At 39.4% G+C, this 26,515-nt stretch overlaps 1 protein-coding gene across 3 annotated transcripts in view; it reads left to right on the top strand.

Moving 5' to 3' along the window:
* Mfsd14b (major facilitator superfamily domain containing 14B) overlaps nt 1-24,466 on the top strand; it is a 70,060-nt gene extending 45,594 nt beyond the window's left edge. For all 3 annotated transcript variants that reach the window (XM_074052441.1, XM_074052443.1, XM_074052442.1), the window contains exons 4-12: nt 1,163-1,290; nt 3,821-3,935; nt 12,427-12,645; nt 14,266-14,379; nt 17,167-17,238; nt 18,448-18,560; nt 20,091-20,188; nt 21,788-21,930; nt 22,666-24,466. In XM_074052441.1, coding sequence (XP_073908542.1) covers nt 1,163-1,290; nt 3,821-3,935; nt 12,427-12,645; nt 14,266-14,379; nt 17,167-17,238; nt 18,448-18,560; nt 20,091-20,188; nt 21,788-21,930; nt 22,666-22,917 — 1,254 coding nt within the window. In that variant the 3' untranslated portion in view covers nt 22,918-24,466. The remainder of the gene's footprint in view (nt 1-1,162; nt 1,291-3,820; nt 3,936-12,426; nt 12,646-14,265; nt 14,380-17,166; nt 17,239-18,447; nt 18,561-20,090; nt 20,189-21,787; nt 21,931-22,665) is intronic.
* The last annotated feature ends 2,049 nt before the right edge of the window (nt 24,467-26,515 follow it).

Here is a 26,515-nt window from a genome sequence, read left to right as displayed (position 1 = left end):
TGAGTTCTGCTTCAGTAGCTAACAGACTAGATCATAAAAGAGATGCACCTTTGCTCCTGGTCAGGAAGCACAACTAGCAGTTTACTGGCTCCAGGTGTGGGAAGGGTATCTGATACAGCAGGGACCTGTACACAGGCCCATTGGCACAAAGCATCATCATATATTCAGAAAACTGCAAGTATTGCACATAGCCAAAGCACATGTGTGCCAGGGGCAGATTTTGATGCTTCCTATTTGTATGCTGTCAGGACTTTTTAACTAAATGTATTCATAAAAATTCAAATACATAAAAGGAGAGAATAATATAATGCATGCCATGTACTCATCACCCGTCTATCACTGCCTCCCACCTCTTGTCTTTAGTAATGATTGGATCAGAGCCAGCAGTCACTGGTCAGTTATGGGCAAGTAGTAGATGAGTTTCTGTGTTAAGTGAAGTAACTTCTCAGAGCTGCCGTCCCTTAGCCATAGCTCTGTTAAACAGGGTTATTTCCTTTTTCTTCAATTCATCAGTCTTTGATCAATAAAGAATCTGCTTTTCTTTCAGACTTTTAGTGTATGCACACCTATCTTTTCTCTTCCTATATACGCTATATATTCATTGGGTGTCCTTATTGCACCAGTTAATACTGAGGTTTGCAAAGAAGAGATATGTCCTGTGTATTTATTTAAATGAATTAAGCTTCTGGCTTCTTCCTACTTGCTGTGTGTTCCATTTTAAGGCCAAACTGTATATATATATTTTTTTCCTCTTTTTCTTTGGGGGGGAGGGAGAAGTTATTTACCCTCCTTTTATTTTCCCCAGTACTGGAGATTAAACTGAGGCCCTTGTGCTAGCAAACACTCTACTACTTGAGCCACGCTCCTAGTCCTTTTGATTTGTTTGATTTTCGGATGGGGTCTTGTGCTTTTGCTAGAACCAGCCTTAGAAAGGTCCTCCTACCTCCACCTCCCAAGTACCTGGAATAACAGTCATGTGCCATCATGCTGAGATCCTCCTCCCCTCCCTTTTATGTTTTTTTTAGAAATTTTTTTTAATAGTTTAATATCTCACATTATTGTTTTGGGGACTAATAAAGTGAATTGGGGCTAATGCATGTAGAAAACAAGAAGTACAAGTAATCTCATTTGAATCTAACCTTTGCTTCCCTTTCTTCTCCAGGGCCTGCTCTCTTTTCTGAGTGCTCCACTCATAGGCGCACTCTCTGATGTGTGGGGCAGGAAGCCCTTTCTCCTTGGTACAGTCTTCTTCACCTGTTTCCCTATTCCACTGATGAGGATCAGCCCATGGTGAGTGGCTCAGCCCTTCACTGTTGTATAGTCTATTTTGAGTCACATGTAAATAATCCAAAAATCCAAAACCCAATGCTCCAAAATCCCAATTTTTTCGAGTGCTGGCCTGACACCACAAGTCTGATGGTTCAAGGTACACAAACTTTGTTTCATGCAGAAAATAATTTAAATGTTGCATAAAATTACTTTCAGGCTGTATGTATAAGGTGTATAGAAAACATGAATGAATTTTCTGTTTAGATTTGGATCCCAGCCCCAAGATACCTTGTTGTGTACATGTAGATATTCCAAAAAAAGAAATATCCAGAATCCAAAACAGTTCTGATCCCCAGAATTTCAGAAAGGGATATTTACTCTGTACTTTCATCTGCAGAATACTTTACAAGCCTTCAAATCATTTGTACCTGTGCTTTTATTTGATCTCCTCAGTAATCCTGGCAGCCAGTTTGGGTAGTTACCATCATGTTTTACCTTTCATCATAAAGCGCTCTCTCTGATGTATGAGGCAGGAAGCTACTATGGAATTAAGTCTGACATAAATTATGTAGGTGTCGAAATAGATTTAAAAGGTGCCTGTAAGGACACTGTTGTTGCCATGTTGTTAGTTTTTAGAATTCAGTCCTGGGAGTGGGCTAACACTCCCCTGTCCTCACCACTTGTTTTTGTTAGCTTATTCCTTTGGAGCACTGACATAAACATAGTTTATATTATAATAGACAGGAGTCATTTTTGTCTGTGCTATAGTAAGGTACATAGCCTATTCTAAATCGTGGTAGAAATTTAACTTCATTTTTTCTCCTTCAATGTGACAAATCCAGGGAGAGTGTTTATATGTAACTAAGGCCCATTTAATTGCCAGAGGGGATATGAGCTTGGTTGTATTCCTGTTTCTTTCTTTTTTTTTTTTTTTGGCAGCACTGGGGTTTGAACTCAGGGCTTCACACTTGCACAACAGGCACTCTGCTGCTTAAACCACACCTCCGGTCCATTCTGGTTATTTGGAGATGAGGTCAAGAGAACTATTGCCCCTGGTTAGCCTCAAACCACCATCTCCTTATCTCAGCCTCCCAAGCTAGAATTACAAGTGTAAACCACCAGCCCCAGCTTTTGCTTTGATTGTTTAATGTTATTAGCAGATTTTTTTATGGTTCATATGAAAAAATATTTTCATGTTTATCAGATAGGAATATCATGCCAACATTTGTCACATTCTTAATTTCTTGGGCACCCAACATAATTATTTTATGTCCAAGAACATGTCATGTTTTTCTAGTGAGTTTTTTTTAATGTCCTTTAGTTTGTTTAAAATTTGTTTCTTTAGCCAAGTGCAGTACCTCAAGCCTGTAATCCTAGGGACTCAGGAGGTAGAGATCAGGAGGATAGAAATTTGAGGCCAACCCAGGCAAAAAGTTTGCAAAACTCCATCTCAACCAATAAATGCTGGTCTTGGTGGCATGTGCCTGTCATCCCAGCTAAGCAGGAAGTATAGAGGATTGCTGGCCAGGCATAAAGCGAGACCCTATCTCAAAAATAGCAAAAAGGGCTGGGGACATAGCCCAAGTGGTAGAGCACCTGCCTGGCAAGCACAAGGCCCTGAGTTCAAACTTAAGCGCTGCATGCATGCATACATACATACATACATACATACATAAATAAATAAACAAACAAACAAACAAATTCTTCCTTTAGATTTTGTGCATTGTTGGTAAGTTAACCTTTTTGACCTAATGCAAAAATGGGCTCTTCTAATTGCTTGGCGTTCTGGGTGTGTTAATGTCATCTGTAAATAATTTCATCCTTTACCTTCCAGTTTTCATACTGCTCACTGCTTTTGCTAATTGTGTTGACTAATGAATAATGTTAAACAATGATGATTGTGGGCTTATCTCCATGTACCAAAGAGAGTGTTATAATAATACACTCAGGCTAGCTTTTGGGTTGGAAAGTACTATTTTATCCAGAGATTTTCTTTTTCAAAATCAAGATTGGATATTAAACTTTAATAGATGGGGTTTTTTCTTTTATCATGAATGAAGATTATTTGCTTTTTCTAAAGAATTGTTAGTATGATTGATTACATTAGTAGATTTTGTAATATTACAACATCCATGTGTTCTGGAATAAACTTTTTCTGTAATACTCTGCTGATATTTTAACTAGGTTTTTTTCAGTATTTATACATATGGTAGAAAGTTTTGTTCTTAATGGTTTTGAATTTTTTGTTATGCTTTCAGCTTTTGGGTAGATTTAAAAAAGTCATTTGTTGTATGTCTTCTACTTGCTAAAGCTGGGAAATTTGAAAACACTTCATTCTGTTGGCTACCTAAAACTATAAATTTTATTTAACCCCCTTACTTAATTCTGCTTTCTCTTCTGTTCTTTCATTTTTCTAGATGTATTCCATTTTTTCTAAGTATACATACATATACATGTGTATTTGCTTATTTCTCCATTTATAATCTTTACATGATATCTTTGACTCTGGTTGTAAAAGTCTTTCCTGGATAATTAAAATAATTTTTTACAGGTGGTATTTTGCGATGATTTCTGTGTCTGGAGTCTTCTCAGTCACATTCTCTGTGATATTTGCCTATGTGGCTGATGTCACTCAGGAGCACGAGCGAAGCACTGCTTATGGATGGGTAAGACAATAGAGTTTCCCCTCACCCCCATCCCCATCTCCACCAACACACACACAGGGTTTTGCCTTGTAGCCTAGGCTGGCCTTCAACTAGTCCTATGGTCTGAGCCTCTCAGTGCCAGGATTACAGCCATACATCATCTCACCTGGCTTAGACATTTATTTTTAAACTGGAATAATAATTAATATTGTATAAAAAATTTACCATGCCAAGGGGCGTGACTCACACCTGTAATCCTATCTACTCAGGAGGCAGAGATCAGGAGGATCGTGGTTCGAAGCCTACCCAGGCAAATAGTTCACGAGACCCTATCTCAAAAATATCCAAAACAGAAAAGGGCTGGTGAGAGCACTTGTCTAACAAGCATGAGGCCCTGAGTTCAAACCCCAGTACAAAAAAGAAAAAAAATATTCACCAGAAATTGATATTTAAATAAGCTCCTAAGTGGAAGTGGAGAGGTGTTGGAACCTCAGCAATGATAATCTGTTGTTCCTCTGTTGCTGGTTGTGTGTTTCAAATCAGGCACTAATTTGAGACATAGTACTCTAGTAGAGGGACCACTCATTCAGCAAATCGTTGTGGAATAAATAAGGAAAGTTATGGGTGATGTTTTTGATAATTTGGTATTAGACACTTTCTAATTTTCTCAGGCATGATAATGACATGATGATTATATAGAAGAAAGATCTATTAAAAGCTGGCAGTAGAAACATTTTGGGCCAGAGGATCACAATTCTACAAGTGGTTTTCAAGTGGTTTGGGGGGAAAGATAACATGTGCATATGGATGAGCAGTCACAAGCACAGAATTAGAGCCTGAAGCTGTTGGGACACATAAATGTACACTCTAAGAGGAAAAATGATGTGGCTGGATAGAGAAGGTAGTGGGTTACATGAGGATGAATGCCAGCAACCCATATAGACCCCACTTTCTGATATAGAGTAAAGTTGTGATTCACTGTTGGCTGGCTAAATGGATAATTTCATGAATCCGTAATGGACATATACATAAATTACTGCTGTTCGCAAAACACAAGTTTTACCTTTTGACTTTACACTTGATCCTAGATGAAAGACTGAGAAGAAATACTTACTTTGTTGACTTCAGACATCAGTAGTTTGAACACTGCTCTTTGAACCCCACTCCTCCTCTGATTGCTGTCTGCTTTCTTTTCCTGCCATGAATGCCTTTCATGACACATCCTATAACAAGGGCATCTTCAGGAGCTGTGGAGGACAAAGGGAAATGGGGAAATGCTAATTGGAACGCTTCAAAGCAGGCAGGATGTCCAAGGTGGGCTGTTAGGGTTGGCCATCAGAGCTGAAGAGTGCCACGGGCCTGTTCATCACTCTAGAGCAGCTTTCTTCTGCACCATGGCAAATGCCTGTGGAGATACTCAGTTCTTTGCAAGTTCATTAGGTTTCGAAAACATTTTAACTGATACATAAAAACATCAAAATTGTTCATATTAATGGGAGGTACCATGGAATGTTTCATTGTATATCTTTCACGTTATCAAAGTTAAATATATTTTACCTCCATAAAAGATTAGACATTTATCCTTTCTATATGGTGAAGTTTTTATTAGAAGTTCCTTGCTTTCAGTAGGAAATAGTTCACAAAGCCTCTATGCAAAGCAGAATGTTTTAAGGAAAGCCTTCTGAGAAGTCACCAAAGTGACTATAACTTACCCTCGCTAGCTCAGCTCCTCATTGTAAAATGGCAGTGAGGATTAGTGCCTATTCATGGGGCATGGGAGAGAAGTCTGAGTGAGTCTCAGCTGAAGTGTGGGCCTAGTAGCGAGCTCGAGTGACTCAGCAAAGCAGGCTTCTGGATTTGTCTTGGAACCAGGACCTTGGCCAGTCTACCTTGACACTGTTCCCTTGTAGACTGCCTATCTTACAGAGATAGAAAAATTTATTGCAGTTACTTGAAGGATGTGTTGGTCATTTTAAGGGGCATTTTGAGACCCACTAAAGCAACATACAAAACATGTGCAACTTCCTTACTGAAACTCCCCCGGTAAAGCAGGATTTGGTAACTGAGAGCCATAGAAATGAATAGTCCTACTAATATGGAAGTCACCACTCACTCACTGAGAGTGTGTGGTGGTAAAGGCATCCCTGTCACCTTCTAGAGTTACTCACCACAGTTCTATTGAATGTTACATGAAAGATAAATTTAGATTTAAAAAAAAGCTCAACAAGTAGGTTACTTTAGATATTGAGAAAGACACCGTACTTTGCATAGCTTCAGTGGGTCATAAACTTCATAGTCATGAACACATGGTACCTGAAGATAATACCCCAGTGTGTGCATAACACCCAAAGAGAGGACAGTCCTTGCATGTCATTGCAATTTATAAAGCATTTGTGTGGTTGTCTTTATCTTCTCAAAGTGGGAACATCTGAAGGGCAAGAACTCTGTCATCTTTATCTGGCAGATAGTAGATACTCAGAAAATAGTGAATTTGAAGGAATCTTGTTCCCTGAATTGGAATTCTCTAAACCCTCTCCTACCCCTCCCTCTCTCTCAGTGCTTTTCTTTGACTTGTATAGTATTTTTAGTATAGTACTAATAGCAGGTGTATTTTTATATTCAGTTGAGGGATGATAGATGATGGAAGAATATCATTGACTTATTGGAAATCCTAATTATATAACTTGTAGATAATGATTGCTGTTGTTTCTGTTACGATATATTAGAAGTCTAAATCTTATTGATAAGCTTTTGGGACCCAATCTCTTAATAATCTGGAAACTGTTCACAAAGCTTCTGAATATCCACATTGCATTCTAAAAAGTGGAGATGTAGGAGTATGTAGGAGCTCCAGGTTGCAGGCACCATCAACAAGACAGCAGCCACATAGTGACGGGTGACAGAAATCCACAGCTTTCTAGTGAAGAAGCATCATTTTTTATTTTTCCTTGAAGTGCTGGGTGTTGAATCTAGGGCTTTATGTAACTAGACAAGCTTTCCACCAATGTGCTACATTCCTAGCCCTCATTTTGTTTGTTACAGTTGTTTCTCTTCTAAGAATGTCAGGGGGTGTATCACATACTCACAGTCTCTCTCTCTGCACTAATGAAATAGTCACCAACTGACTGTTGAAACTGTGCGATGTTTTTGTTTTGTTTTGTTTTTAATTTTATTTTATTCATATGTGCATACAATGTTTGGGTCATTTGTCCTCCCTTACCCCGCCCCCGCTCCCTCCCTTACCCCTCCCTTACCCCTCGCTACCAGGCAGAAACTATTCTGCCCTCATCTCTAATTTTGTTGAAGAGAGAGTAGAAGCAATAATAGGAAGGACCAAGGGTTTTTGCTAGTTGAGATAAGGATAGCTATACAGGGAGTTGACTTGCATTGATTTCCTGTACATGTGTGTTACCTTCTAAGTTAATTCTTCTTGAACTAACCTTTTCTCTGGTTCCTGGCCCACTTCTCCTATTGGCCTCAGTTGCTTTAAAGTATCTGCTTTAGTTTCTCTGCGTTGAGGGCAAAAAATGCTATCTAGATTTTGGGTGTCTTACCTATCCTCATACCTTCCTTGTGTGCTCTCGCTTTATCATGTGATCACAGTCCAATCCCCTTGTTGTGTTTGCCCTTGATCTAATGTCCACATATGAGGGAGAACATATGATTTTTGGTCTTTTGGGCCAGGCTAACCTCATTCAGAATGATGTTCTCCAATTCCATCCATTTACTAGTGAATGATAACATTTCATTCTTCTTCATGGCTGCATAAAATTCCATTGTGTATAAATACCACATTTTCTTAATCCATTCGTAGTAGTGAGGCATCTTGGCTGTTTCCATAACTTGGCTATTGTGAATAGTGCTGCAGTAAACATGGGTGTGCGGGTGTCTCTGGAGTAACCTGTGTCACATTCTTTTGGGTATATCCCCAAGAGTGCTATTGCTGGATCATATGGTAGATCAATGTTTAGATTTTTAAGAAGCCTCCAAATTTTTCTCCAGAGTGGTTGTACTAGTTTACATTCCCACCAACAGTGTAAGAGGGTTCCTTTCCCGCTGCCCCTCCCCCACCCCGCCCCGCATCCTCGCCAACACCTGTTGTTAGTGGTGTTGCTAATGATGGCTATTCTAACAGGGGTGAGGTGGAATCTTAGTGTGGTTTTAATTTGCATTTCCTTTATTGCTAGGGATGGTGAGCATTTTTTCATGTGTTTTTTGGCCATTTGAATTTCTTCTTTTGAGAAAGTTCTGTTTAGTTCATTTGCCCATTTCTTTATTGGTTCATTAATTTTGGGAGAATTTAGTTTTTTGAGTTCCCTATATATTCTCGTTATCAGTCCTTTGTCTGATGTGTAGCTGGCAGATATTTTCTCCCACTCTGAGGGTGGTCTCTTCAGTTTAGAGACCATTTCTTTTGTTGAGCAGAACCTTTTTAGTTTTATGAAGTCCCATTTATCTATGTTATCTCTTAGTTGCTGAGCTGCTGGGGTTCCATTGAGAAAGTTCTTGCCTATACCTACTAACTCCAGAGTATTTCCTACTCTTTCCTGTACAAGCTTTAGAGTTTAGGGTCTGATATTAAGATCTTGATCCATTTTGAGTTAATATTGGTATAGGGTGATATACATGGATCTAGTTTCAGTTTTTGCAGACTGCTAAGCAGTTTTCCCAGCAGTTTTTGTGGAAGAGGCTGTCTGTTCTCCATTGTATATTTTTAGCGCCTTTGTCAAAGACAAGTTGGTTATAGTTGTGTGGCTTCATATCCGGGTCCTCTATTCTGTTCCACTGGTTTTCATGTCTGTTTTTGTGCCAGTAGCATTCTGTTTTTATTGTTATTGCTTAGTAATATAGTTTGAAGTCGGGTATTGTGATACATCCGGCGTTGTTCTTTTGACTGAGTATTGCCTTGGCTATTCGTGGCCTCTTGTGTTTCCATATAAATTTAACGGTAGATTTTTCAATCTCTTTGATGAATGTCATTGGGATTTTGATGGAAATTGCATTAAACATGTAGATTAGTTTTGGGAGTATAGACATGTTTACTATGTTGATTCTACCAATCCATGAGCATGGGAGATCTCTCTACTTTCTATAGTCTTCCTCAGTCTTTTTCTTCAGAAGTTTATAGTTTTCCTTGTAGAGGTGGTTCACATCCTTTGTTAAGTTTACACCTAGGCATTTGATTTTTTTTTTGAGGCTATTGTAAATGGAATTGTTTTTATATATTCTTTCTCAGTTTGTTCGTTGTTACTGTATAGAAATGCTAATGATTTTTCTATGTTGATTTTATATCCTGCTACCTTGGTATAGCTGTTGATGGTGTCTGGGAGCTTTTGAGTAGAGTTTTTTGGGTCTTTAAGGTATCGTATCATATCGTCTGCAAGTAGGGATATTTTGACAGTTTCTTTACCTATTTGTATTCTTTTTATTCCTTCTTCTTGCCTAATTGCTCTGGCTAGGAATTCTAGTACCATGTAGAATAGGAGTGGAGATAGTAGACGTCCTTGTTTAGTTCCTGATTTTAGAGGGAATGGTTTCAGTTTTTCACCATTAAGTGTAATGTTGGCAATAGGTTTGTCATATTTAGCTTTTATAATGTTGAGGTACTTTCCTTCTATTCCTAGTTTTCTTAGAGCTTTTATCATGAAATGATGTTGGATCTTATTAAAGGCTTCTTCTGCATCTGTTGAGATGATCAAGTGGTTTTTGTCTTTGCTTCTGTTAATGTGGTTTATTACATTCATTGATTTTTGTATGTTGAACCACCCCTGCATTCCTGGGATGAAGCCTACTTGGTCGTGGTGAATGATCTTTTTGATGTGTTGTTGAATTCGGTTTCCCATTATTTTATTGAGGATTTTTGCATCAGTGTTCATGAAGAAGATTGGCCTATAGTTCTCCGTTTTGGAGGTGTCTTTGCCTGATTTTGGGATAAGTGTAATACTGGCTTCATAAAATGTGTTCGGCAGTTTTCCTTCCCTTTCTATTTTGTGGAACAATTTAAGGAGGGTTGGTATTAGTTTTTTAAAGGTCTAATAGAATTCAGCAGAGAATTCATCAAGTCCTGGACTTTTCTTTTTTGGGAGACTCTTGATTGCTGCTTCAATTTCATTTTGTGTTATAGATCTATTCAGGTGATTAATATCCTCTTGGTTCAGTTTTGGATGATCATAAGTATCTAGAAATCTGTCTATTTCTTTAAGATTTTCGAATTTATTTGAATGTAGGTTGTCAAAGTAGTCTCTGATGATTTCCTGGACTTCCATGGTGTTTATTGTTATCTCCCCTTTTGCATTCCTGATTTTACTGATTTGGGTGTTTTCTCTCCTCATTTCAGTCAGGTTTGCCAAGGGTCTATTGATCTCGTTTATTTTTTCAAAGAACAGGCTTTTGTTTCATTAATTCTCTGTATGGTTTTTTTTGGTTTCTGTTTCATTGATTTCAGCTCTTATTTTTATTATTTCTTTCCTCCTATTTGTTTTGGGATTTGCTTGTTCTTGTTTTTCTAGGAGTTTGAGATGTATCATTAGGTCATTGATTTGGGATCTTTCAGTCTTTTTAATATATGCACTCATGGCTATAAACTTTCCTCTCAGGACTACCTTTGCTGTATCCCATAGGTTCTGGTAGGTTGTGTTTTTATTTTCATTGACTTTCAGGAACTTTTTAATTTCCTCTTTTATTTTATCAATGACCCATTGTTCATTAAGCAATGAGTTATTCAGTTTCCAGCTGTTTGCGTGCTTTATGTCTTTGTTGTTGTTGAGTTCTAGTTTTATTGCATTGTGATCAGATAGCGTACATGGTATAATTTCTGTTTTCTTATATTTGCTGAGGCTTGCTTTGTGCCCTAGAATATGATCTATTTTGGAGAAGGTTCCATGGGCTGCTGAGAAGAATGTATATTGTGTAGAAGTTGGATGAAATGTTCTGTAGACCTCAACTAGGTCCATTTGATCTATGGTATATTTTACAGCTAGGATTTCTTTATTGATTTTTTATGGATATCTATCTATTGATGATAATGGGGTGTTAAAGTCTCTCATGACCACTGTGTTGGAGTTAATATATGCTTTTAGGTCCTTCAGGGTATGTTTGATGAAATTGGGTTTGTTGACATTGGGTGCATACAGGTTGATGATTATTATTTCCTTTTGGTCTATTTCCCCTTTTATTTGTATGGAATGTCCTTCTTTATCTCGTTTGATCAATGTAGGTTTGACGTCTACTTTGTCAGAGATAAGTATTGCTACTCCTGCCTGTTTTGGGGGGCCATTGGCTTGGTAAATCTTCTTCCAGCCTTTCATCCTAAGCCTATGCTTATTTCTGTCCGTGAGAATAGTCTCCTGTAAGCAACAAATTGTTGGATCTTCCTTTTTAATCCAGTTCGTCAAATGGTGCCTTTTGATGGGGGAATTAAGCCATTAATATTAGGTGTTAGTACTGATAGGTATGCAGTGATTCCTGTCATTTAGTTGTCTTAGTTGTTTGAAGGTTTGATTGTCTGTACCTAAGTTGAGGTTACTCTCTACTTTCTTGCTTTTTCTTTTCCTATAGTTTGCTGCTGCCTGCCCTTTCATGGTTATGTTGGGTTTCACTTTCTGTGTGCAGAATCCATTGAAGAATCTTTTGTAGTGGTGGCTTTGTGGTCACATATTGTTTTAGTTTCTGCTTATCATGGAAGAGTTTTATTGCTCCATCTATTTTGAATGATAGTTTTCCTAGGATAGTTATCCTAGGGTTGAAGTTATTTTCATTCAGTGCCCGGAAGATCTCACCACAAGCTCTTCTTGCCTTTAATGTTTCTGTTAAGAAGTGTGCTGTGATTTTGATGGGTTTACCTTTGTGTGTTATTTGTTTTTTCTCTCTTACAACCTTCAGTATTCTTTCTTGAGACTCTGTACTTGTTTTAATGATAATATGCTGTGGAATACTTCTATTTTGGTCAGGTCTGTTTGGTGTTCTGGAGGCCTCTTGCATCTGTATGGGCATAGATTTCTCTAGATTTGGGAAATTTTCTGTAATTATTTTATTGAATATATTACACATTCCCTTTGCTTGCACCTCTTGTGCAATGTCTTTGGAAGATAAATCAGGTATAGTTCCTAAGAAATTTTTAGATTTTCCCCATCAGCTCTGGAGGGATTGTTTTCACAGCCACTACACATCTCCATTCCCCAATTAAGAAGACCAAAGATGAATGATTTCTTTATGGAGAAGACTTTCACAGTTTTAATTTCTAATATCATCGTTTTTTATATTGTCCTTCAAGGTATCACTTGTTAATTAATGACTGTGAACAAATTCCATAACAGAATTGCTTTATTTCTCCTTCAGTCTTAAAAATTATATACAATATGTTTCTCTTGTTTAAAGCTAGGAAAGGTTGGCCACAGGTGTGTACCTGCAGGCCCTATGTGAGAATGTGCTCTTCTGCGGGTACACACCTACAGGAGGTTGGGCCCTGGGAACAAATATGTGGGACCCTGAGTGACCTTGTCTTTTCCTACAGGTCTCAGCCACTTTTGCAGCTAGTCTGGTCATCAGTCCAGCCATTGGAGCGTACCTTTCTGCCAGTTATGGAGACAGCCTCGTTGTACTGGTAGCCACAGTGGTGGCTCTTCTAGACATCTGCTTCATCTTGCTGGCTGTTCCAGAATCTCTGCCAGAGAAAATTAGACCTGTTTCCTGGGGAGCTCAAATTTCCTGGAAACAAGCTGACCCTTTTGCGGTAAATTAAAATATGAAATACTAACTTCTCAAATATCTCTCTAAGCTACACAAATAAGAGTATACATGCAGCCTCAAGGATCCCCACAATTATGGATCCATTTCATTTTCTGTTAAAAGTAGGAAAGCTTTAACTACAAGTTAAGGGGCTGAGAGAGTCTGTGCAATAAGAAATATCTATACTTGGTACCTAAGGCAGGCTTGTCATAATGAAGGATGATGGCAGTTTGGGAAGGAAGTTTCATTGACATGGTTCTTTTCATCTTTTTTTTTTTTTTTTTAAACAGAATAAATGAAAGTGGTCATTTGAAATGGATTCACTTTTATTCAAAAATTATAAATGCACTTTGTCTAACTAAGGTAGTTATCTACATCTACTTCAGCCAGAAGCTTTTAGCTTATATTTTTCAAATTTCTTTGTTTTCTATTATATTTTGAGGGAGTTTGGGGGATTGTGTTGCAATAATACCAGAAAAACTGCTGAGGAAAAGTATCTCATTTCCTACCATTACTGCCTTCCCCAAATCTTGAAAGATTCTAGAAAGAAATAAATGCGGGGGGAGAGGGGAGTGACTGAAGTGTGAAGGTCTAGCGAGTGTGAGGCCCTCAGTTGAAACTCCACCCCCCCCAAAAAAAAAAAAAAAAAGATGTGCAGGAAGAAAAGAACCAGAGACTATTTTTGGTTTTCATTCCCCCAAATTTAACTTTTAGGAAAAATATGTATAAGAGAGTAATTCATCAGAAATTCTTTACTAAAATGCTTCCTCAGTGCATGACCTCGGGACCTTGCCTATTTTTTTATACCATAATGTCAGACAGCAGAAGACCAATATGGGGAAGCAAGCAAGAGTGGGCTGGGGAGCCAGTTGGTTCATCTTTCCACCTTGCCATGAACTGGTCGAGTTACACATAGAAATGCCTGTGAAGTCTGGGGCTTCTTTTTCAGGGGAGTTAGGAGGATTCCAGTTAAAATGTGTAAATTAACTAGTGTCTTGGCATGCAGCAAGGTTGCAATAAGCATTGGCTACATTTGCTATTGATTACATGAAGTTTATGGGATGGTTGGCTGGAAGCTCTGCAGCACGTTCTATTCCTGCAGTACCAATCCTATGTGAAGGAGTCTTAACAAGCAGGAGTGTTCACAAAGTTCAGAGTAGTTAGGAACATACTTGTCTACCAGGTTTCTAGGTGAATTGAATACCAACAACTTGAAGGATAGAATGGATATGTATAATGAAAGCCCTATAACCAAACATAACTTTACCTTAAAGTGAGTTATAATACAAATAAGAGAGACGTGATTTTCTTAAAGGGTTCTGTAGAAATATTCTCTCAGAGTCTGCTTATGGGATGTTTACAGGATCTGTTTATGGATGTGAGACAGTGTTCACAAAAATGAGCAGTGATTTTAAAAACTGTTTGAAATACTTTTGAAATGAGGACTGTGACTTCTATAGAGATAGTGGTAGATTTAATGTTAAGTTCACTTCCTGTTCTAATCCATTCATCTTGCATTATCTATTTTAACAGAACAAAATAGTGAAGTCTATATCACAGAACCGTGGAGATACTTGTTTGGGTCTGTTATGTTTTTATTTGTTTGCTTTCTGCTTATTCCCAGTCACTGAAGAAAGTTGGCAAAGATTCCACTGTCTTACTAATCTGCATCACCGTGTTCCTTTCATACCTTCCGGAAGCTGGGCAGTATTCCAGTTTTTTTCTCTATCTCAGGCAGGTAAGTGCTAGATGCCTCATTGCCCCCAAACATGAGGAATATCAAAGATTGATATTTGGCAACAGTTAATTTGGGGTAACCACTGTAGAGAAGAAAATGTAAACTTGCTTTTAGTTATAAATGTGATGACAGAGAATTAGTAAATAGGGACCTATAGTACAGTGATAACTTAAAAGATAGGAAAAGGCCAGGGTGGGACAGCCACAGTCCCAGCTGCTCTCAAGGTCAAGTTAGCCCAGGAGTTAGAGACCAACCTGGCCAAGACAGCAAGACCCAATCTCAAGGAAAAAAATAGTAATAATAATAATAAAATATAATATAGTGAGATCCAGTGTGGGGAAAAAAATCCCTTAACAAGTAATACAGAGAGAGTACTATCAAAAACAGAATTTATCATAATTTTTCTACAGCAGGTTTAGGGTCACACAAAATTAAGAGGAAAGTACAAAGAGTTTCTGTATATCCCTGACCCAACAGATACACAGCCTTCCCTGCTGTCAGCAGCCTATCCCAGAGTGGTCTGTTTGTTACAGTTGAGGAACCTACATTGACACATTTATCATCATTCAGACTCTTTAGTTTATGCTATGGTTTACTCTTGGTGTTGTGTGTTCTGGGGGTTCAGACAAATGAATAGTGGCACATATCCATCATTACAGTGTGTGCACTTCATGGACCTCAAAGTGGTCCACAAGCAACAATCTGAGGTTTTCCTCTTCTGTTTTTTTTTTTTTCTCTTTAAAAAAATTGACCACCAAAATAGGTCACTGACTATTGTCAGTTTGAACTCAGAACCTTGTACCTGCTAGGCATGTGTTCTATCATTTGAGCCATGCCCCCAGCTTTATTTACTTTTCAGGTAGGGTCACACATGTTTTCCACATGGGCAGCCTCAGACCACAATACTCCTACCTATAGCCTCCTAAGTCGCTGGAATTACAGCACACACCACCATGCCCTGCTTATTAATTGAGATGGGTTCTTGCTCACTTTTAACCCCAGTAGGCCTCAAACCATGATCTTCACTATCCGCACTACCCAAGTACCTGGGATTATAGGCATGTACCAATGCACTTCCCAGTGCACACTTTTAAGAGCAGTTGACGCAAGCTGACAACTTAATTAAAATTACATTTGATGCTGAAATTCATATATTCAATCAGCTTTTTATATCCAGAATACATACAGGATTCTTGCAACTCAACAATAAAAAGATAACCCAATTGAAAAGATAAGCAAAGAACTTTGAATAGATTGATTCTTCAAGGAAGATATACAGAAGGCTCATCAGCATATGAAAAGACACACATCATTAGCCATCAAAACAACCATGAGCTGATACTTTACACACACTGGAATGGCTATAATAAAAAGCAAGGGTGTGGAAAAATCAGCCATCCTGCGTGCCGGTGGGAATGTAAAATGCTGTAGCCTCTGTGGAGAAGTCTAGCAATTCCTCAACACATTCAGTATAGAGGTTACCATACGACCCAGCAAGTCTTCCCTAGGCATATTTCCGTGAGAAAGGAAAACACATCAAATGCAGAAAATCGTACTCAGATCAGTACTCATGGTAGCAGAAAAGCAGAAACAACCCAAACATGCACCATCTAATGAACACATTAACAAATGTGGTCTCTTTATGCAATAGAATATTATTTGGCAATGGAAAGTAAGGAAGTACTAATATATGCTCCCAGGTGGTGAGCACACCTTGAAAACATAATTGAAAGAAGCTAGTCCAGAAGAACCACATCTTGCATGACTCCATTTATATAAAATGCCCAGAATAGACAGATCCATAAAGACAGGAAGTAGGTTTGTGCCTAGGGGAGGCCGGGCGGGGGGGGGGGCCTGGGGGTCAGGAGCTCCTAATGAGTACCAAATTTTTAAGGATGGTAAAAGTCTTCTAAAAGTGATTTTGGTGATGGTTACCCAACTCTGTGGGCACACTAAAACCTTTGAATTGTACACTAACAGTGGGTGAATTGTATGCTATTTAAATTCTAGTTCCATAAACCTGTATATATACACATTTACAAATATAGGCTGAGAGACATTCCTTCAGTAAAGCCACATTTTTAGGTTCTGATTTTTGTAATTGCATGGGCTTAGATAGTAAAAGAATGCTATTAATGTCATTGCCACTGCATTGGGAGCCAGAGGGTCTAGCCTAGGATTTTACTGCCTAGTTGTGTGAATGGGAACAAGACACTCATGTATGAAATGGGAAGAATATATAAGATAATTTAAGGGACTGTTTATGTATTTTATAGACTTTCAGTAGAGGATAAAATAATTTGTCCATTTTAAAACTTAAGAATTTAAGGCATTTCAAAGGTACTGTTAGGGTGAGAGGCTTAGAAGCCGTTGCTAGCCTACTGCAGCTGCTTGCTCTTCAGAAGAGCTGAGGGAGCTTCTTAGAATATCCTCGTGTCTGGGGAACACCCCAGAGGATCTGAAGTAATTGGTCTCCTGAGGGCTCTGGCATCTTACTGCTTCCCTCCTTTCCCTTCTCTGCTGCCCACATGACTTTAATGCCACCTGAGTTGAGAGGCACTGGCTTCACTGATGAGGACATTCTGGATTGGCAGCATCTTTCATATTGTCTTTACTACATGTTATTGTTACATTTGTTGATTGGTGGGTTGGAGGTGGAGGGGGAAGATGAAAATAGGTATAATAAAAATGTTTAAAAATATTTCACAATTTAAGTTATGCCTGCTTCTAGTGATTTCTCCTATCAGATTATCTCTATCACTAAAGTGCTGTCTTCCGTTTCCATAGGTCATAGGTTTTGGATCTGTTAAAATTGCAGCATTCATAGCTATGGTAGGAATTCTGTCCATTGTAGCTCAGGTGAGTGTTATTTCACCTCTACTTTTCTTTAAGTTTTGTTTTTAATCTGACAGGCCCTGCTTCCTGAGGATCTCCTGCTATGGGACACTTGTACAACTAGAATATAACATCAAGTCCAGGAATCTGACTCATAGACCCATTCCTTCTTGACATAATGTTGAGGTCAGGATTAGGAGGAATTTCATTTCATAAAACTTTCAATAAGACTATTTGGAACTTCTGCCAGATCAATTCTTTCATTTGCTTTTAAAATAACTGAAGTTGTAAAAAATTACAAAATAGCTTTTAAATATTGAAAAATTAACTAAGAGAATGTTTCAGTATTACTTTAGTAGTGAAAAGGAAATAGAAATGAATAGCAATAACTGTTCTAGGTCTGTGTCTCCAGGACTAAATAAAATGAATCATCATATTAGGATATACATAGGATTAAATTTTTCCTATCTGTTATAAATACGGAATCACAAAAGACAGGTCACATGTACTTTATATTAATTACATGCTATCGTGCTTAGGTGCATTCAGTATTTGTTCCAGGACAGCCTAGGGGACTGCCTTGAAATGGCCACCAGGCCAAGGAGAGCTATTCTGTGGCTAATGCTTTCTGGAAGAACAAGAATGCTGCAAAATTCTTTCTCTAAGGCCTTTTGTTGTTATTTTTACTCTATAAGCAAATGTTAAACATTGGTCCTGATTTTGGTTTGTTTTTTACATTAACTCTAGTCTGTTAGCCCAGAGGTTTCTTTTACCTCACTCCATATCAGACTATCCCAACTAGTTACAGAGTATGTATTTATTAAAATCAAATTTACACCAATCCCAGCTTTTGTAAGACTGTTAAACTCCAGCAAAACTCCACATCTTCTTTAAATGTTCATCAGGGTTTACTGTTCTCCCATTGTTAAGTGCTTGGCATTTCTCCAGAGTCCTTCTCAGTCATCATAACTGGTAAATGGCTGACATAACCTTTTGGGAAGTGTCAGCAGGCTTCTCTGGAAGAAGGCCAAGAGCCCCGAATCCTAGGTCAGGGCTTAAGCCCCTGAAACTCTCCCCTTGCCCAGCCACTGAGGTCATAGGCAGGCAGCGTTCCCTCAGCAGTCTTTGGTCATCAGCGAATGAGTTATACTCTCAGAGAACACATTCTGAATTCAACCTTGCATTCACATTCATGTGCTCACATTTCTTGGGGTTGCCCCTTTTTCTTTACAGACAGTCTTTCTTAGCATCTTGATGAGATCGTTGGGAAATAAGAATACTGTCCTCCTTGGCTTGGGCTTCCAGATGCTCCAGTTGGCCTGGTATGGGTTTGGATCCCAGGCATGGTAAGCCTCACCCTTAGATTCTCATGAAATTAGCAGAGCTGATGTGTCTTAGAGAGGAGCTCAAGCTGGCTGAGTGTGATGAGAAGAATCAGGTTATTTCACTGGTTTGCTATACTCACCATTTCAGAAACCTTCAGGCTTCATGTTAGGCAAGGGTGGAGCTAGATAATTCAAGATGACTTGTAAAGCTTGCCTATACCTCATCAGGCCTTCACTGAATCATTGCTTAACTGAAGTGTGTCCCTCTTCCCTCAGCCCTCCAATAAAGTTTTATGTCTGTTTTTTAAGCACATTTGTTAATTCTTAGGGGTATCACCTACATTCAAAACAAAAAGACAAGTAAAAATGACTGATTATAGTAAGCCTCATCCACATAATTAACTGAGTGACCTTAAGCAATAATAGATATTGTGAAGTAAAGCATTTGAGTTTGGTGAACACTTAGATCTCCTCCAAAACCATGTGTATCCTGAGGCAGTTTTTAGTCCCTCGTTTTAATTCCCATAAACAGGAAGCAAGGTCAGAATAAGCCCTGTGGAATAAAAAGGAACAAAAAGAATCCTGAGCTCCATTTTGTTTTGTGGTTGCCAAATACTGCAGTCCCTGGCTCCATTTTAGACACCAGAGTTGTCCCCATTTTGCATATATACATGGCAGGCATAATTTAGAGAATTGATATGCTTCAGTGGCCAGAGGTTGGTTAATTGGGGAACAAAAAATAGGAAATTCTGTATTTCTTCAGAACACTCGCTCTTCCTGGGTGATGTTGTGCCTAAGGCTAACTTGGTTTTTTTTTTTCCTTTGTGGCATTGGGATTTAGAACTTAGGCTCAGGGCCTTGTACTTATTAGGCAGACGTTCTTCCTGCTTGAGCCACTCTGCCAACCCTGGTTGGTTCTTTTTTATTTTGGTCCTGTGAACCGTGGTCATTGGCCAATTCAGTCAAGACTCTTGCAGTATTAAAAAGACTTTGTCAGCATAAAGAGTTTTTATTTTTCAGTGGAACCATTCCAAGGAAGTCTGGCCCAGTGGGTCATAAGTGCATTTGGGCCTCACTTTATTCACACTCACACTTCATATTGCCTACAGACTCACACATAAGCCTTTCATTGAGAAAAGGAAAAGATTTGAGGGAATTGGGCTCTGTTTGTTCATTTGATGGCACACTGCACTGTCAAAAGCTAGCAGGCTGCGCAGCTCAAGGGCAGTGTGAAGTGAGCCTTCGAGAAATACAAAACAGATTGGAAAAATCAGTGGAGAAATGTGGTATTTATAGAAACAAGAGAAGTCCTCTTAAGAACTTCATTGATCAGGTATGGCAGCATATGTCTAATCCCATCTACTTGTGAGATGAAGACAGGAAGATTACAGTTCAAGGCCAGCCTGGGCAAAAGCTAGATTCTATCTCAAAAACAAGCTGGACATGAATTTTTAAAGAGCAAAAAATAAAAGCGAACATGAGAAAACAGAAGACGTTTGTACTTCTGCCACGAGTTCCTGGGTCTGACCACAGTCTCTCCTGTCGTCGTAGGATGATGTGGGCAGCAGGGACTGTGGCCGCCATGTCCAGCATCACGTTCCCGGCAGTCAGTGCCCTCGTCTCTCAGAACGCAGAGTCCGATCAGCAAGGTGAGGTTGTGGTCCTTGCTGTTTCCACCTTTAGCTGGGACTTCCCTGCCCAGAAGCACGAAGCCCTGAGCTCTCACATCGAGAGCAAGAGTGACAGCCCAGTGGTCCCTGCAAGAAGCATACCTGCTTACTTTGTCATACTTTAAACGTAAACTCAACAGGTCATGTTATCAAGAGTTAGAAAATACCCGTTTTCCTTCTTCAGCTTTGACTCCTTTTGTCCAGTTGTATCAGGTTTGAGCTGACTGTAATCGCATTTCAACAGATTGCTATTAAATGATAGCTGGTTACCAATGAGGTACTCATTAAATCACTACAATTTCTTTAATTTGAAATAATGAAAAGTCTGTGAACTTATTTGAGGAAGTGATTCTTTTGGAGGATAAGGGAAGTCCATGTGATTGTTGGTAATTAGATACAGTAGTGACAGGTAAGTTCTGACTGCTGTGTGGAGGGCAGACAGGCCATCAACCTTCTGCACTTCCACTTCCCAATCAGGTGGTCACTGCCAGAGCTAACCCTTTCCTTCTTCATCTCCTGATGACTTACCTTCCTGTAGTCAGCAAGTAGTGAGTTTTAGAGGATGTACTGTGTATGAATGTATACAAACATGTATGCAAACATACATGTCTACACCTGTGCATACGTGCATGTGTATGCAACTTGTGCGATCAAATTCAGGGCCTCACACATGCTAGAAAAGCACTCATAGTTAAAAGAAAAGAAAGCAATTAGCCACAAATCTGTGCATCACTTCTGGCTGCAGGAACTCAGCAGGCTGTGTGTCCTCAGGGAGATGTGTCTGGAGTGAAGTCCTGAGCCATCTGCAGAGGACTGTCCTGTCTTTCGGGACATGAAATGTCTTTGATGATTTTTATGCTTATTCAGATTAGTACAAGTGTTTAAAGTATCAACATACAAAACTTTTGGATTACATTGTATTAGGCCAAATCATATTTGACTATTTCTGAGACAGAGAGATACCCATTTCACATGGTTCAGGCTAATTTTTGCCTGCCATGTTAGGAAGGTGAGAAATCTCAAAATTGGCACTTGTGGAATTTTTTCAGTGCACACCTGTTCTGAAATGGGCCTGGAATGCAGGTGCAGTTGTGAGCACTGAGTCTGCCTGAAGGTGTGCAGAGAGGAGGTGCTGCTTTGTATTCACATGGCCAAGGCTGTTGAGGCCAAAGGCAGATTTTTATTGGAAATGCACCATTAAATGAGCCAAGCAAGGAAATCTCAATCTGTAGCATAATGGATACTACCTGAAATGGAAAATGCTAATTTCATATTTTATTATTCCTCATTTAAGGGCAGATCTAATCTAAAAAGATTTCAGAAACAGATCACTGTCATTTGGTCTCTCATAGACCTTAGTAGGTAGAGTGAGGGCAGCATTAAATGGACATAATAAAACCGAGAGAAGGTTTGTGTGATGAATGAAGATGTGATAAACAGCAGGTCTTCCTAGCCCACTTTTCTCAGCACGCTTTGCGCTCGATGCAACAGATCTGTGTGTTGTAGTACGCAGTGCTGAGCCGCACACCTTGCAAAGCTGTCCAGAGAAGGCTGATGCCCCCTCTTTGTTCTGTTCAGGAGTTGCCCAGGGAATCATAACTGGAATACGCGGACTGTGCAATGGCCTGGGGCCGGCACTGTACGGCTTCATATTCTACATGTTCCATGTGGAGCTATCGGAGCTGGGCCCAGAGTTGACTTCAGATGATGATGCCCTACAGGTAACAGTAGTGAGTCCAGCTCTAGCAAAATCTTGGGACCTTGAATTTAGTTTTCTTACTTGTATATCGTTATTGAAGTTGACAGCAGTAAGTTCTGTGTTCACTGCCTCCTGAGTCAGGAAGGGATCATTTCAGAGATTTAATATCTTTATATAGACATTTTGTCTTAACTTTATCCAGATTCTGTTTTTACCTACACAGTCACTCTGATCAGGATGTTGTTCTCTGGCTAAGATCAGGCTAAATAAAATATAAGATAACCTGAAAATCTAGCTAAAAGTTGAGTGACAGTGCTTTTTCTGTTGTTTTTTGAAAAGAGAGGTTCAGTACAGGTTTCTCTGTAACACTGGAATTGGTAATGCTCATGTACATGCACATGACCTGAGGCCACAGAGCAAGATTGCAGGTAAATGTCTGCTGCTTTTATAGGCCTAGAAGCAGAGATGAGTCACTCTGTGTTGTGTTCCAAACCCTAAGCTCTGTTAGAGAGTGCATTGACGTTTACTGAGTGCTTACGAGAAAATAAGTCACTTTTTGGTAGTGTGTTTTTTTAGGTCATCCAAGGCTAATATTGGGTTAAACAACTAAACCAAATTGGGACAGTCCCAGCACTCAGGTGGAGACAGGAGGAGATCATGAGTTCAAGCCCAGCCTGGGCTACAGTGAGACCATCTCAAAAAAAGAAAAAATAAACTAACCAAACTCCTCTTTGTGCTTGTTTCCCACCTCTACCAGGGAGCTCTCATCCCAGGCCCACCATTTTTATTTGGAGCATGTATAGTTCTTATGTCTTTTCTGGTTGCCTTATTCATCCCTGAATACCATAAAGCGAGTGGGGTTCAGAAACACAGCAGCAGCATCAGTGGCAACTTGACCAACACCCCGGAACAGGGCAGTGATGAGGACATTGAGCCACTGCTGCAAGACAGCAGCATCTGGGAGCTCTCCTCCTTTGAAGAACCTGGGAACCAGAGCACTGAGCTGTGAGTCTGCAGAAGAGGGGATTCCGCAGGCATCATCTCTGAGACGAGCAGGGAGCCACACCACACGGAGACCCATGGTGCTGGAGGGCGATGCTAGCAGCATCCTTCGGGCCAAGTTTAATAAGTGACCCTGTGTCCCCCACCCTCACTCCTCCCCTCCTCCTCTTCTTTTTCTTCCATTCTTTTCCGTTATGTTTGTACATTAGAACAAGGTAAGATTCAAAAAACTTCCCTGCAAATAATGTACAACTCACAAGGTTATCTGGAGTCTAAACTTTGAAACTCAAATGGAAAAAGTCCTGTCTCTACTAGAAGGAGCAGGAGTGACAGCAGGGTCTCAGTGCCCTTGTTTAGCAGAAGGTGCAGGCGGTAGTGGAACTGCCATCTTGGGCACAACTTCAGGTACAGAATCCTTTATTTCCTTCCCTTTTCTCAGAATTATTCCTGCTTACCCCATAGGTGTTGAGCAACCCCTGTTAAGAGTCACTCAGGATCTGGGATTTATTTCCTTTGTCCAAAGGTCAAAGGAAACCTAGTTTTACTCTCCCTTTATTTTCTCTCCTTATGCTTGTCTAAAATGAACATGGGTAATACTGATCAATGATCACCTTGGCCAGATAAAGGAAATCCTTCTTACAAATTCAAATCATGTTGAATTAACAACTCAAATTCCTGGACCTAGTATCCTACTCTATCCAAGATGATTTTACAGAAGAAAAAAATACATCAAGCCAGGTGTGGTGGTGCACCTCTCTAATCCCAGCTACTTGGGAGGCTAAGGCAAGAGGATTATGAATTGAAGGCCAGCCTAGGCAACATAGTTAGACCTCATCTCAAAAAAAAAGCATTCTAGTGGCAACAAAGAAATTGGAGGATGCTTCTAAGAAAGTGTTGAGTTAGGCCAGGCCAGCCATGGAGCTTGTGTCCACATTCAGATTCATCACCCGGTGTCACTGTTTGCTCCTCCCCACGTCTCCCTGCACTGCTTCACGGCTTTTCTCATCATCACACTCCTGCCTTAACTGTCGTGTAGTATGCATTTGTTCTCCATCTTTATCTTCATCTGTTTGTCTGACTTTGGAATCTCATGGGAACACGCACATCAACTTACTTTCTGAGCTGTGGGGTTTAGTGATGCTCAGCTCACAACAAGTGTCTTGCTAACTTTTTGAGATGTTTTATGGACAGAGAAATCTTTACAGATTTATATGTATTTTGCTGCACAGTAAATGGACCGTTAACTAGGGCCCACCTTTAACAAAGCACTCCTTTGAAAGTTTTATAGGTGTGAAATACATGTAGATATTTGTAAGGGTTTTACTTTTTTTGATGGGGTGCTGTGTAAATCTTGTATTTATAAATGTAATGAAGGTATTGACAGAAAAAATATATACAACTTTTATAAAGGATTGTGTACTGACTGAATACATTTAAAAGAAAATATATTTTGAAACCTGTTCTGCCATGAACAGAGATAACATATCTTTTTACTATGCTGTTGGTTTTTAGGTTATGCTTCCTAATGCATAATAAATTTGCAATGGATACTTTTATGTCTTTTGTGTTTTTTAAAAACAAATTGTACCAGTACTCTTTTGGGTGGCTGCTAACTAAATTGAGTTGGTAATCCTTCAGCTAATACAAAAGGGGTGTGTGTGTGTGTGTGTTCAAAAAAATGTTTTTAACAGGTTCCCTCCCTTGAAAAACAGATTATAATTATTTTTATTTTAAAAAGTAAGCTGGGTGTGGTCGCCCATGCCTGTAATCCTGGCTACTTGGGAGGGTAGAGATCAGGGGGATCGTGGTTCTAGGCTAGGTGGGGCAAAAAGTTGGCAAGACCTTATTTCAGCCAACAAAAGCAGGGTGTGGTGTGCATCTGTGATCCCAGCTATGCAGGAGGCGTAAATAACAGGCTGGCTCAGGCATACAGTAAGACCCTATATTGAAAATAAGCAAAGCAAAAGGTCTGGGAGTGTGGTTCAAGTGGTGAAGCACCTGTGCAGCAAGTGCAAGGCCTGAGTTCACTGTGCTAAGTGAAGTAAGATACAAAAGGGCAAATACTGCACGACTTCACTTGTGAGGCCCTAGAGTAGTCAGGTGTAGAAAGACGGAAGGTAGGAGACAGTGTTGCCGGGGTTGGGGTGGGAGAAGGGAACTTGTTTAACAGGCAGTTTCCTTCAGCAGTATGAGAAGCTCTGGGATGGTGGTAGTGGCTGTGTAACAATATGCATATGCTTTGTTACCACTAAAATGACTCAAATAGTTAACATTCTGTATATTTCATCACAATTTTTAAATGCTCTCATAGCATAAGTTATCAAATTCACCACTTTAGCCATTCTAAAGTGATTTCTATATATTCACAATATTACATGACTATCCACACTAATTCTTGAACATCTCCATCACCCCCAAAAAGAAATTCCGTATCTATCAGCAGCCATTCCCAATTCTTCCTTCCCCCTCATCTGACAACCAGAACTCTACCGTATATCTCCAGGGGCTTACCTATTTGGCAGCATTTCATATCTCTTTTTTTTTTTGTTCAGCAGCACTAGGTTTGAACTCAGGGTCTTGTGCTTGCTAGGCAGGCACTCTACTGCTTGAGCCACACCCCCAGCCCGTTTGGCAGTACTTCATGTGAATGTGATCATACAATGTGTGACCTCTAAGTCTGGTTCTTACACTTAATATGTTTTCAAGTTTCATGTATATTGTAGCATGTGTCAAAATTTTATTCCTTTTTAAAGCCAAATAACACAATATTCATGTGTGTGTGTGTGTATGTGTACTTTTTGGTTGTTAAAACAATGCAGCTGTGAGCATTCGTGTATAAGTTGGTTGTGTGAGCAGATGTACATGTGGGAGTGTAATTATTGGGCTTTGTGGTTATTCTACGTCTCACTGTTTGAGGAAGCACTGGGAGGTTTTCTGTAGTCACTGCACACTTGAATTTCCATCAGCAGCAGTGTAGGAAGGGTTCAGCTTCTCCATGTCATAGCCAGTACTTGCTGTCTTCTGTTTTGTTGTTTAAAGCCATCCTGGTGGATTTAAAGTGGTGTCATTGCAGTTTGGCTTGTGATTCCCTAATAACTAATAACTAGTGGTCTTGGGCATCTTTACAGTGGCTTTTTTGCCATTTATACAGTTTCTTTGGAGAAGTCTGTTCAAGGCCTGTGTCTGTTTTTTCAATTAGGTTATTTTAAATTTTTTTTTGCATATTCTGGATACTAGACCCTTACCAGATACATGGTAGAGTCCACTGATGACAAAAGTTTAAAATTTTGCTCACATCCCATTTGTCTACCTTTTCTTTTGTTTTTTAAGCTTTGGGTATCATATCTTAAAACATTTCCAAATCCAAGTCATGCAGATTTTCTTAGTTTTAGTTCACGCATCTTGTATTAATTGTGTGTATGGTATCAGGCCGGGGTCCTGTTTCAATCTTTTGCATGTGGATATTAATGGTGCCTTACTTGTCAAAAAGACTTCTTTCCTTTTTGAATGGCCTTTGAACCCTTGTCAAATATCAAATAACTAGAGAAGGATGGGTTTGTTTCTGTACTTTTAATTCTATTCCATTGGTCTAAGTGTTAGTCTTT

This window comes from Castor canadensis, chromosome 13 (assembly GCF_047511655.1).
Source record: "Castor canadensis chromosome 13, mCasCan1.hap1v2, whole genome shotgun sequence".
Taxonomy (NCBI): domain Eukaryota; kingdom Metazoa; phylum Chordata; class Mammalia; order Rodentia; family Castoridae; genus Castor; species Castor canadensis.
This window is presented reverse-complemented; position numbering and strand designations above follow the sequence as displayed.